At 37.7% G+C, this 13,270-nt stretch overlaps 1 protein-coding gene across 1 annotated transcript; it reads left to right on the top strand.

The window, feature by feature from the left end:
* The first annotated feature begins 507 nt into the window (after positions 1-507).
* LOC127872316 (neuronal acetylcholine receptor subunit alpha-7-like) lies at positions 508-12,604 on the top strand. The gene is made up of 4 exons (XM_052415644.1): positions 508-1,467; positions 9,510-9,568; positions 10,223-11,534; positions 12,410-12,604. Exons 1-4 carry the CDS (start codon positions 508-510, stop codon positions 12,602-12,604), a joined length of 2,526 nt encoding a protein of 841 aa, XP_052271604.1.
* Positions 12,605-13,270: the final 666 nt, after the last annotated feature.

The following is a 13,270-nucleotide window of genomic DNA, read 5'->3' as shown; positions in this document are numbered from 1 at the left end:
ATCACGTCTAGTATACAGCTTTATACACATGTAACGTATGTATAGATAGAGAAGTAGATCTATGTCTCTGGTATACAAACTTATCCACGGCTTTTTATCAAAGACGTATCAATATACACATGTAAAGTATACATACCTTATCAACGGCTTTTTGCAGACCAACGATGACGCCAATCTGGGTTGCTTTGGCGGCTACTCTTACCGTGTTAATGACGTCATTCAACGGGGTGCCCGCTAAGACGGTTACGGACGCTGAGCGTTTATTCAGTGACTTAATGGTGGGTTACAGCAAAATGTTCAGGCCTGTGTTGAATGAGTCGATACAGGTCGTAGTGTCCACATGGTTGGATCTCGTCTCTATTCAAGATTTTAACGAAGTCGAAGAGAAAATATCATTTACAGCGCTATTGTACCTCGCATGGAATGATGAGCGACTGGTTTGGGATCCTAAGGACTACGGCGGTATTGATAATCTCTATATTGACGTCAGCAAGATTTGGGTTCCAAATGATGCTTACGAACAATGTTAATAAAAATGAACGTTTGTCTGAGGACTGGCATACAGTGAAAGTCAATGCGTCTGGGGTTTGCGTGTATTATATAGGCAACGTGTTTACATCATCGTGCGACGTCGACGTCACTTTCTATCCCTGGGATACGCAAACATGCAGCCTTGACTTCATGACGGCAAACTACGGTGTCGATAAGATGATTCTATATCCACTATATCACAAAGTTGAGTTGACCTACTACTCGCCTAATGGCGCCTGGGATCTCATGGACACAAGCGTTACATCAGAGGCTAACAGCTTCATGGTTAATTTCAATGTCGTGTTAGAGAGGAAGCCTCGATTTGCGATAGTGAATGTGATACTTCCATTGATAATTATGTCCGCGTTGAATATCCTGGTCTTCCTGATCCCTACGGAGTGCGGGGAGCGCATCTCCTTTTGCCTGACGGTGCTGCTGTCCATTGCGGTTTTCCTGACGCTCGTGGGAGACAACCTTCCGAAAAACTCGAATCCGATGTCGCTGTTCAGCTACTATCTGGTGTCGGTGCTCGTCATCAGTGTCGCCATCACGCTCGCCGTCATATGCAGCCTGCACGTGTACCACAGAAGTGAAAAGCAACAGCCGGGAGGCGCGTGGAGGGCCATCGCTATGTGTTTAGGGTGCTACTGTGTACGGCGGACAGGGTCAGAGAGTGCGGATAGGACTAATCGCAGTGACGAAATCAAGTTTGCTCGGCCAGAAAACGCTTCCGATAGATCTTCCTCCGGCATGCATTCAATGCCGAATTCGAGCCACATTCATCGTGGTGTAATACTGTACCGACCTACACATAGTTACGGTACTCTGCCTTCAGCTCGTCCCGAAGACAAACCCCTTCAGAAGAAAGAAACGGACGACAGTGATAGCTCAGTCTTGGAAATCACATGGACAGATGTGAGCGTTGCCTTGGATAAAGTATTTTTCCTGTTTTTCATTCTTCTTCTAATAACAGACACGCTATGCTTTTTGATGATCATTTATCACAATGTAAGTCTATGAACGAGTTATGCAAAACATGTGCTCTGTGAAAAGGAGGTTTAATGCATGTGCGTAAAGTGTCGCCACAGATTAACCTGTGCAGTCTGCAAAGGCTTATGAGGGACGACACATTCCGCTTGTATGATATTTTTCGTTTAAAGAAAGTATCTTCTTTGAAAAAAATTTAGTTTAGGCGGAAAGTGTCGTCTCTGATTAGCCTGTGCGAACTACATAGGCTAATCTGGGACGACACAGACGCTCATGCATTAAACCCCTTTTCACAGAGCGTGGCTCATATATAACTACATGACACGAGGATAGCAATACAATCGGGGACACTCACTAGGTACACATCAATAAACACATTAACAAGTGTTGTGGCTAAATTGTAGTACATCTACATGAATACCTTTTTCGGCGTGGTTCAACGTATTCTAAACTTAAATGTATATCTATCCATTTGAAAAGAGTATTGATTTTCTTTCTTTATGCAATTCATGAACTTTCTTACGCAAACATTATACTTTTCAGAAGAATGTTGCTTTAGCTGTTTTCGACGACGAATTATACCAACTTAACTGTTTTGGTATACAATTGCGTAATAAAAGCACTTTATCTTCATGTCAATTTGTTTGCTACCTGAATAGTATTTTAACAAATAAAAGTTATGCCCAGGATTTCGTATAAAAGAAGTTGGAACAGCCTGGTTAGCACAGTTGTTGGTACACGCGCTTGTTACCTCGGCTACCAGGTTAATCGTCTCTAACCTATCATGGAAAATGCTTCCCAACTTGTGTCAGTCTAGTAAGTAAATTAGGTAGAGTGCTGGGACACACTCCGGGTCCACTCATAACGCAGCCTCATTTTAAATATGTATTAATTTTACATGTGTAATTTTGTGAGAAACTGAAATTATTTGATTTCAGAAATAAAACTATATGTATTAGGTAGATTTTGTATCTTTGATTATTTTTTTCTCCATAAAATGTGTTTAAATAAAACTTTTAAACATGTCCTGAACCATAAATCCGTTTGCTGTTTTTTCCCTTGTAAATACAATGTATATTAAACAAACTATTAAAAGTATAACACGAATTGAGTTATACGTATTTTTTTATTAATAATGGTGTTTAATTTGTAAAATGTTATAATCGCAAAAAATTCAAAATTATTATTGCATTAATAAAATATATACACATTCTAAAAGGGTTTAAGATTCACTTATAAGTTATAATATATATCGTAAAAAGTAATTTAAGCTTGTGACAAACGCATTACTTAGCATAGTTGGTTAAATAAAAGACCTTTCAATGAACAGTTATCGCTTATTAGTTAATATTTATGTATCCCATTTATCCTATGTAAAAGAACATAAACATCTCAGTATTACGCTATGTGAAGACGGTTCATGGCACAAAAATATTGACAATATTACAAAATCAGCTTCCCAAATACTTGGATCTATGAGAATGCTAAAATACAAACTCAAGCGGGAAACACTAAATCAGATATACGTTTCATATCTAAGACCTTTGTTAGAGTATGCTTACGTTGTTTGGGACAACTGCGCAAAATACGAACAAGAACTGTTAGACAAAATTCAATTGGATGCAGCTCGTATTGTAACAGGATTAACAAGATCAACTTAAATTACTCTACTTCTAAATGGAAGTTGGGTTTCTCTCGATGACAGACGGAAAATTCAAAAACTTGCTTTCGTATATAAACACAATAAAGGTGCCTTACCACAATATTTAAACGATATTTCCCCAGCCACAACAGATAGCATTCCTTACTTGTTACGTAATCGTGGCGACTATGCAATAATTGCACGCAGACTTGCGATTTACTGAAATTCAACTATTCCTTCGTCTCTAAAGTTATGGAACGAACTTGACAACGATACAAGGTCTTACCAACGCTTTCTTGTTTTAAAAGAGCAGTAAAGCGGAAGTACAATCCTCCTATAGTTCCTTCGTTTTTCCTAGTTGGCGAACGAAACCAAAATATTTTACATGCATGGCTAAGAAACCACTGTAGCGACTTAAATTCCGATTTACACTTAAACCACCTACGTGACAATCCATAATGCGCTTGTAATAGTCCTGTCGAAGACGTAGATCATTTCTTCTTCAAATGTCCTCTTTTCTCCGAGCAACGTATCGTGCTATTTACCAACACTCGTCCGTTCACACTCTTAATGCAAACAAACTATTATACGGTATCCAGAACTAACTGATACTCAAATCAATGTGTTATTTTTGGAAGTTCAACGATATATTAAGACTTCGAACAGGTTCATATAAATATTTGACTGTAAACACATTTGCAATGTTTTTCGCTTGTTCCATTTTATTAAACAGAGTTCAATCATTTTCGCTGTAGATTATGTGCTATTTTGTAGTTTGTGGAAATGGGTTGTGTGGGGCAATTTATTGTAATTTTGTATTCTTTGTTGTGGAGCAATTAATAAAAAAACATTTTTTTTCACTTTTTGTGTGTATATATATATAACTATTTGGAGTGTAAAACAGTGAATGACACTTACTTTTTGTTAATACATTTTCTCAAATGTTTTTGTCGTCAGATTAAGTCTATTTATTTACTTACTAAATTGTTTATATTACACTCACGATGTGCGCTTTGAATGTCCCTATTTACCGAATCGGAAATACTTGGAAGGGTCGTCATCTAATGTTGTTAAAACTTGTTACCCAGCCCTTTTGCTTTTTTCAATACATTCGATAACATCAATTTGTAGTATATCTACTCTATGCACTATGCACTATATGTATATTTGTATGAATGCATGTACGAAAGAAAATGCAATAAAATATTATTAAAGTAATTTTTATTTAAGTGAGAATAATGTTGGGCCAGTCGGACTCGATGTTGAAGTTTTTGTCGTACAAATCAGCAGTGATTATGGGAAACGAAATCGAAGTTGATGGAATTGGTATCCTCATAGTCGGATAATAATAAAGTTAACGCCACGCTTTTACATATCATATGAAATATTTTGTACGTTAGGCTATTGAACACCTTGGCATGTCAGACATTATGATTACCGGTGTGTAAATCAGACTGACGTTCCAGTTATAAATATTAATCATGATCCAACATTCATAATTAGTACAACCAAATTTCGATGCAGCATTGCATATTAGATTCAGCATTGAATTCAATAGCGAAATTAAGTACTGTGTTGCTCAAACATTCTTATTACTTTAAACATAAAATAATGCACAAGTGGAATATAAATTCTTAATATTTCCTCTAAACACTGATATTTTTAAGTAAGAGGAATTTGTGGACGTCTAAAATAAACAATAAGGTTGACAAAGTACGTCTAAAATTTTGTAAATATACATCAGTTGTCCACCAAGAGACCACAAATGTTGCCGTACTAGGTGAACTATGACGTCTTCCATTATTTGTAACCTGTAAAGAGAGGACACTTTAATTATAGTGCAAAATTATGAACTCACCAAAGTCAATTATACGAGTAATGTAAGAAAATAATATCATAAATAATACATATAATGTTCTTTCTAACAGTCATATAAAACTTTACTGTTGAAAAGCTATTAAAGACCGTATTGACAATATATGCTTAAGTTAATATTGCATGAAGACGTTAACAGAAGCAACCATTATCCAAAACTCAAAAAACGACTTCGAGATCAATACGTCCAGTCATGGTCTATTTTGATAAATTCGCAAAGTAAGTTACATTATTATGCTAATATTGAACAAGGATTATGCATAAACAAAATATTGAACTTGTTAATAACGATTGCCATTGAAAACACTCTTTATTTCGGGTCGGGTCCGTTATAGACACAGCGAGAAGATACGAGTGAATGTTTGTTAAACGCATCGAGCAGGAAACTCTGACGGATTTCCCATCGAGGTTTGAAGACAGCCCGAAGAAAATTCTCAGCTCTATTGAAGAGTAATTGAGGGCTGCAGTGATGGCAAAAGACAAGTACTAGGTGTACTTGAGGAGGTGAGACGTATTGGTTGAAGAATGGAGAGCTGAGCCAGAGCTCGCGAGCTGTCGGCCGGTAGAGCTGCCCGAGGATAGCGGCAGGGCAGCGAGTTCTTCTAGAGGCGACCGGCATATAACCCAAGGTGCGACTACGTGAGCACGTCAACGATTGATTAAGCCTGGATATGTAAACATCACCGATGAAACAGACGCACATACGAACGAAGGTCAAGTGAACGCTGTTGTCACATCTCCTTGTTCCCCCAACGGCTATGACTACGAAAAAAGTTTCTGCAGTTATTTCATTGCATGCACGGGAATTCGGGCACAGTGATACACAAGAAGACTTAAACGCAACATGTGTTACTATGGCTACGACGGCGTCCAATAGTGGTGTCGTCGCCTGTTAGAGAACATCTTTGATTCGAAAGTATGCCTCCTTAACAAATTTTCTTTTTCACAAAATTCCGGGCATCAGTACGAATCTCGTAACAATAATGATGGCCATGTTCGCGCGACCATCCAATACTACAAAACTTTATATTCTAGGCCATAGTGCCAGCAATATTCTCATAAACATTTTCAGGTTTATTTGTGCTTTTTTGATAGTATTGCTACAATACATTGGAACGACCATGGATGTAAGGCGTTTCAATGCGCCACTTCGGTGTTTTCCAATTACATGATAGTTTGATGGACTATAGAAAGGCTCTATGCTGTTTTATAACCGTTAAAATTGTTCGCATTGTTTTAGATTAAACGCGTTAATTTTGGACTGAAAGCTATGCTCTGAAGTGCTTATACCTTGTCCAAGATTGAGGACTCGTATCATATGAGTCTGACAGATTTTACTCCCCTCAGTATAGGTATGTTAAGGTAACATAAAATCGGGGCCCTGCGACGGTTGACCTGGGCTTAATCACATGCTTCACAAATAAACAAGAGGGTCATGGCCCTTTAATTCTTCGGGATGGATTTTAACGCGTTATTATAACTGGGTCAAAATTTGTGTCGTACATGTAAGAACATACAACGATTCGTCTGGAAATCCTTATGCTGAACAGTGTTACAGCCTTTACGTTATACACAGAAGCGGTGATGTGGCCAAAGTTCTATGCGAATTCTCTTGAATGCAGCATTGAAATATTCAAATGAATTCACGAGGGTCTGCTGGCGTTATTTGAAGGCCATTCAAGATAAAAAGCTGGTTAAACAGCCACACCGAAAAACATTATTTTCTTTACAAAGGGTATGAATTGTGTTGCCAAACGTTTGCCTTTCCACCGATACTCGTTGCGGTATAATATATTAAATAGGTTATTCGGCGTCAGGTACTTTAATATAGCGGTTGAGGTTTAAATTATCTACCCGACATTTAAGCTATCCGCGAGAAAAAAATCTTCTATAAAAATACATTACCAAGTGCGGTATACTTTGTACATTGTTCGATAATGTCAATGAAATCTAAGTGAGGTAGTATGGTATTCACATAACTGTTCACAACAAACATACACAGCGTTTTCAAATCCGTAAAACAAGTTTTAAGTAGTTTATACCAAATGAACTTTGTCATCTGCTTTAAGAACTCCAATTTTACCCTGAGAAACTGTTTTCTGGTCAAATATTATACCGTCGCTATGTCGCTTTGCTTTTCGGTTGCGTTTGTCAAAATTGTCAATAAGGATAAAAGTTATATGAATTAATAAGTAAATTCCTGTCCTCGAGTTTGGTGTCAAGACCATGTACTTTTCAGGATTTAACAGTTAGCTGCTTTCGGTCGTCTCCCTAACTGCAAGTCGGTAGTACATGTTCATGTTAGTTTCCGCTGTTATTCAGACGCTGCCCTCCGTTTTCGCGTCCGCAACGTAGGGGGACAGATCCGGTTCTGGACCGAGGGGTGGACGGTCATGAGTATATTTGACGCGGTCGATGTATAGCGCGTCGTATAGGAGATTTGCATGTTTCCATTCCGTTTCGCCTAAACTTAACTATGGTAAAAGTTTAATATCAATACAGTCCAATATTGTCCTTCATCAATAAGTGTGAAACCACAATCAATTTGCGACTTTTTTTTCAAAAGAAGTGATTACAAATAGTTCAACGACACATGAAAAATTAACACACGTCCCAAATCATTTATAACCTCAAATAACGTTAAGCCTGTTCATCATCAACGCTTGAAATAACAAAAATTAAGCCTTTGTAGTTGGAAAAAACTGGACTACGATTAAAGTAAATATGTCCTTGAGTATATTTAATGCTGTATATGAGTGGGTATTGTTGCGCGTTTTCTCATAATATTTATCGAGGAGTTTTTATACAAAACAGCGTTAAAATTTCAGATCTTGCTTTAATAATTGACCAGTCGCCAACTCCGCCCACATTTTGTCGATCAGCCAATCAGATATCGATTTTTCACACACCCCTCAGCAACGCTTATCCGGCCGCCATTTTGTCCGACAAACAAAGCGTGTTGTACATATGGAATGGACGTAATTTTTAAGAGTTTACACAGATTTTATATCAAATGCATGATCATTACTGTTCGATCATTATTCAAAATTGTAGGTGCTATACATACTTTATAAAAGGTTATTATTTTATCTTTATTTCTTGAACATACGAACGAGTAATGAGAAAACAAACACAATAAATAGTTTAACCACACCAGGTGTGTGTTCTATAAAACGTGTTATACCGTTTGATGCACAATATTATTAAGCAGTTTGGGCAACATAATAATTGCCACACGTGCTTATTAATCTCAGCGTAATTGTCGATGATTAATAAATAACAGTATGTTGCGTGGATCTCGGAATGAAGGAACATTAAGGCATTGTTAGGTACTGTACACAAGAAAAGAAAACTATTTAATTACTTAAATGATTTCCAATTATATATTTATTTTCTGTGGAGCATAAACAAGGGAAATCATTTTAAATTGTTTACTTAAATATTGTTTGAACTAAAGTAAAAACAACAAAAAGGTGATTTCAACGCGCTTAGCCAGCTTAAAGCGACTTCAAGTGTAAAATGTACGGCTTATAATACAACAACAACATTTCTAATACAACATATATTGATACGGGGAGAAATGTGAAAATTGCAATTAACATATAAGGGCCATCTTGTTATAAATAAGCAAATGCATAATATGCTAAATGTATTCAATTCGAATGTTCGTGAACAGCACCGTAATACCAACACTTCATTTTTTGATAGTGAAATGTAACAGGTTCGCATTAAACATAAATGAAATAAAATGCATATTAGACTATATGTTAATGAAACCACGAAATTAGGCCTGTATTAAATTATGGTTACAATCAAAATTTAATTTATATCTGAATAAAAAAAATCGGTGTCTTTTTAAAAATAACAAAATAAAACAAAGATCTAAAAAATTTTAATAAACAAAAAAACCATCATGATATGGATATGTCATTTGCATTTAATAAAAATATTTTCAAAATTATATATGAATAGCCACCGGGTTCACTGTCAGACGGTTGAATACAAGTTAAAAATCAATATGAAATAAATGCTCATTTTTACAACGGATTTTTCATCAACTCCCTATATAATATGTATAAGAAACGTTTCTGATAGTCAGTCTGCCGTTAACTCATTTAATTTGATTACGCCATTTCTCTCTAAAGTTTTTATGGTTGTATTAACGTTTTACAAAGCAGTTTAGTTTAGTGTGCGGCTTTAATAATTTATATTATAGAAAAGAGCATAATACATCATTACAAATATAGAATTTCCCGCACGTAATCCGCTATAATTGCGATCTGCTTGTCGGAGTTTTCTAATCACTAGACCACGTGACTATGTGGGCGGAGCGATCGATAATTTGGCGACTGGTCAATTATATTGACTACCAGACGATCAAATATTGGAATACTTCAATGACCACCTATTACAATACCAATTTTGCTTTTCATCTACAGCCCTACTTTATATGTAAATATAATCTTCACCTTAGGTACTTACCATGTCATTCGTTAGCACCTCAAAGGAGCCTATTGCAAAATACCAGCGAGGGTACATACCCGACAATGGCTTCAATAGGGATAAATGCCTAAATTAAGCTCGAAAGCAAGATTCATTGCAAGGGCAATTATTCAACCGTGACACTTGTGGGAAGACGGTGACAAAAATGACTGAACTTTCTCAACAATAACACACGAAAACATAAAAGGAATACATCTTGTTTATTCTCAAGGTAACCAGTTATACTATTTTATTCTTGTTATTATCATTTGCTCGATGTTGATCAATGAACGGAAGCTACCTTAATTGTCCTGTATCAGATTGAGCATGTCATATATGTTAAACTTTGCTTTGTCAAATGGTTCATATTATACTTGATGGTTATTTTCATTGATATTGCGTCCGTGTATTATTTGTAACGTGGTCACTACGTTTAACATTTAACGTGATCTGTCGCTGTACGAGTGTGTAGATGATTTTGAAAATAAACGGCGCTGATTTTGGGTATCTTATTTTAAAATGACAGAGTTTTTTCATGTTTTGAATGCTTATGCATTTCATGTATTCATGGCGTTGAAGTTTTGTTTGAATCGCTGACGTTTTCATGGCGGGTAGTCACTTCTAGTATACAGCTTTATACACATGTAAAGAATAGATAGAGAAGTAGATCTCTGGTATACATAACTTATGTATGGCTGTTTGCAGACAAACGATGATGCCAATCTGGGTTGCTTTGGCGTCTACTCTTACCGTGTTAATGACGTCATTCAACGGGGTGCCCGCTAAGACGGTTACGGACGCTGAGCGTTTATTCAGTGACTTAATGGTGGGTTACAGCAAAATGTTCAGGCCTGTGTTGAATGAGTCGAATCTTGTCGTAGTGTCCACATGGTTGGATCTCATCTCTATTCAAGATTTTAACGAAGTCGAAGAGAAAATATCATTTACAGCGCTTTTGTACCTCGCATGGAATGATGAGCGACTGGTTTGGGACCCTAAGGACTACGGCGGTATTGATAATCTCTATATTGACGTCAGCAAGATTTGGGTTCCACAAATGATGCTGACGAACAATGTAAATAAAAATGAACGTTTGTCTGAAGACTGGCATACAGTGAGAGTCAATGCGTCAGGGGTTTGCGTGTATTATATAGCCAACGTGTTTACATCATCGTGCAACGTCGACGTCACTTTCTATCCCTGGGATACGCAAACATGCAGCCTTGACTTCATGCCGGCAAACTACGGTATCGATAAGATGAGTCTATATCCATTAAATCGCAAAGTGCAATTGACTTACTACTCACCTAATGGCGCCTGGGATCTCATGGACACAAGTGTTACGTCAGAGGCTTACAGCTTCATGGTTAGGTTCAATGTCGTGTTAGAGAGGAAGCCCCGATTTGCGATAGTGAATGTGATACTTCCATTGATAATTATGTCCGCGTTGAATATCCTGGTCTTCCTGATCCCTACCGAGTGCGGGGAGCGCATCTCCTTTTGTCTGACGGTGCTGCTGTCCATTGCGGTCTTCCTGACGCTCGTGGGAGACAACCTTCCGAAAAACTCGAATCCGATGTCGCTGTTTAGCTACTATCTGGTGTCGGTGCTCGTCATCAGCGTTGCCATCACACTCGCCGTCATATGCAGCCTGCACGTGTACCACAGAAGTGAAAAGCAACAGCCGGGAGGCGCGTGGAGGGCCATCGCTATGTGTTTAGGGTGCTACTGTGTACGGCGGCCAGGGTCAGAGAGTGCTGACAGGACTAATCGCAGTGACGAAATCAAGTTTGCTCGACCAGAAAACGCTTCCGATAGATCTTCCCCCGGTATGCATTCAATGCCGTATTCGAGCCACACACATCGTGGTGTAATACTGTACCGACCTACACATAGTTACGGTACTCTGCCTTCAGATCGTCCCGAGGACAAACCCCTTCAGAAGAAAGAAATGGACGACAGTGATAGCTCAGTCTTGGAAATCACATGGGCAGATGTGAGCGTTGCCTTGGATAAAGTATTTTTCCTGTTTTTATTTCTTCTTTTAATAACAGACACGATATGCTTTTTGATAATCATTTATAACAATGTAAGTTTTTGAAAAAGTAATGCAAAACATATGGGCCGTGCTCTTGGAGGTTTAATGAATGTGCTTAAACAGTCGTCCCAGATCAGCCTGTGCAGTCCGCACAGGCTTGTCAGGGGCAGCACTTTCCGCTGTTATGATATTTTTCGTTTAATTAAAGTCTCTTTTTAGAAAGAATCTAGTTAAGGCGGAAAGTGTCGTCGCTGATCAGCCTGTGCGGATTGCACAGGCTTATCTGGGACGACACTTTACGCACATGCACTAAACCCCCTTTTCACAGAGCGTGGCTCATATTTAAATTAATAACACAAAAGGAGACAGCAATACAATCGGGGAAACTTTCTTAGGTACACATAATTTTAAACATCAACATTTTGTTGTGGCTAAACTGTAGTACATCTACATGAATACCTTTCATATTTCTCAGCGTGGTTCAGCGTTTTCTTAACTTAAATGTACATGTATATCTATGCAAATTGAATTGAGTTTTGATTTTCTTTCTTTATACAATTCATTAACTTTCTAAAGCAAACATTACACTTTTCAGGAGAATATTGCTTTAGCTGTTTTCGACGACGCATTATACCAACTTAACTGTTCTCTATATACCTACTGTTAAAATTACACGATTCTCCGGTAGATTTTGTTTGGTATACAAGTGCGTAATAAAAGCACGTTATCTTCATATCGATTTGTTTGCTACCTGAATAGTATTTAAACAGATACAAGTTAAAGGCCATGATTTCAGATAAAACTGTGGGGACAGCCTGGTAAGCACAGTGATTGGTACACTGCTTTTTACCTAGGCTATCCGGTTCAGTGCTCGCTCTGATACTTCCATTGATAATTATGTCCGCGTTGAATATCCTGGTCTATCTGATCCCTACCGAGTGCGGGGAGCGCATCTCCTTTTGTCTGGCGGAGCTGCTGTCCATTGCGGTCTTCCTGACGCTCGTGGGAGACAACCTTCCGAAAAACTCGAATCCGATGTCGCTGTTTAGCTACTATCTGGTGTCGGTGCTCGTCATCAGCGTTGCCATCACACTCGCCGTCATATGCAGCCTGCACGTGTATTATATGATATATAGCGTTAATAGGGTTTTAAGGTTGTGAAGAACACATTACGTAGTATAGTAGGTAAAATAAAACACCATGCAGTAAAGTTATCTCTCTTTAGTTAATTTTCATGTGAGTGAGAATAATGTTGGGTCAGTCGGACTCCATGTTGAAGTTTTCGTCGTACAAATCAGTAGTCGTCTAAATCAGCAGTGATTATGGGAAACGAAATCGAAGAATACGACATTGGTATCCCCAGTGTCGGAATAATAATAAAGTATACGCCACGCGTTAACATATCAATTGGCTCAGTTAGTACGTTATGCTATTGAAGGTCTTGGCATGTCAGATATTATGATTACCGGTGTGTAAATCAGCCTGACGTTCCTGTTATAAATAATAATCATAATTCAATAGAGAATATTTGCTGGATTGGGTGGAATATCGATTTTAAATCACGAGTGATCATAGAAAATATATTTTTCTATGATAATGAGTGAATTAAAATCGATATTCCACCCAATCCAACAAATTTTCTTTTATTTTATGTTCACAAATTAATATTTTTATACGTTTGCCAATCCGTTCAAACCAATTTTCCTTTGGGCGCC

The sequence above is a fragment of the Dreissena polymorpha genome, chromosome 3 (genome assembly GCF_020536995.1).
Source record: "Dreissena polymorpha isolate Duluth1 chromosome 3, UMN_Dpol_1.0, whole genome shotgun sequence".
NCBI classification, from domain to species: domain Eukaryota; kingdom Metazoa; phylum Mollusca; class Bivalvia; order Myida; family Dreissenidae; genus Dreissena; species Dreissena polymorpha.
This window is presented reverse-complemented; position numbering and strand designations above follow the sequence as displayed.

Excerpts from the sequence above, each read along its gene's own strand:
- LOC127872316 (XM_052415644.1), top strand. The coding sequence starts at position 508 with ATGATGCTTACGAACAATGTTAATAAAAATGAACGTTTGTCTGAGGAC. Across the intron at positions 9,569-10,222 it reads ATTGCAAAATACCAGCGAGG|ACAAACGATGATGCCAATCT; the intron begins GTACATACCCGA and ends GGCTGTTTGCAG. Across the intron at positions 11,535-12,409 it reads TGAGCGTTGCCTTGGATAAA|GCTATCCGGTTCAGTGCTCG; the intron begins GTATTTTTCCTG and ends CTTTTTACCTAG.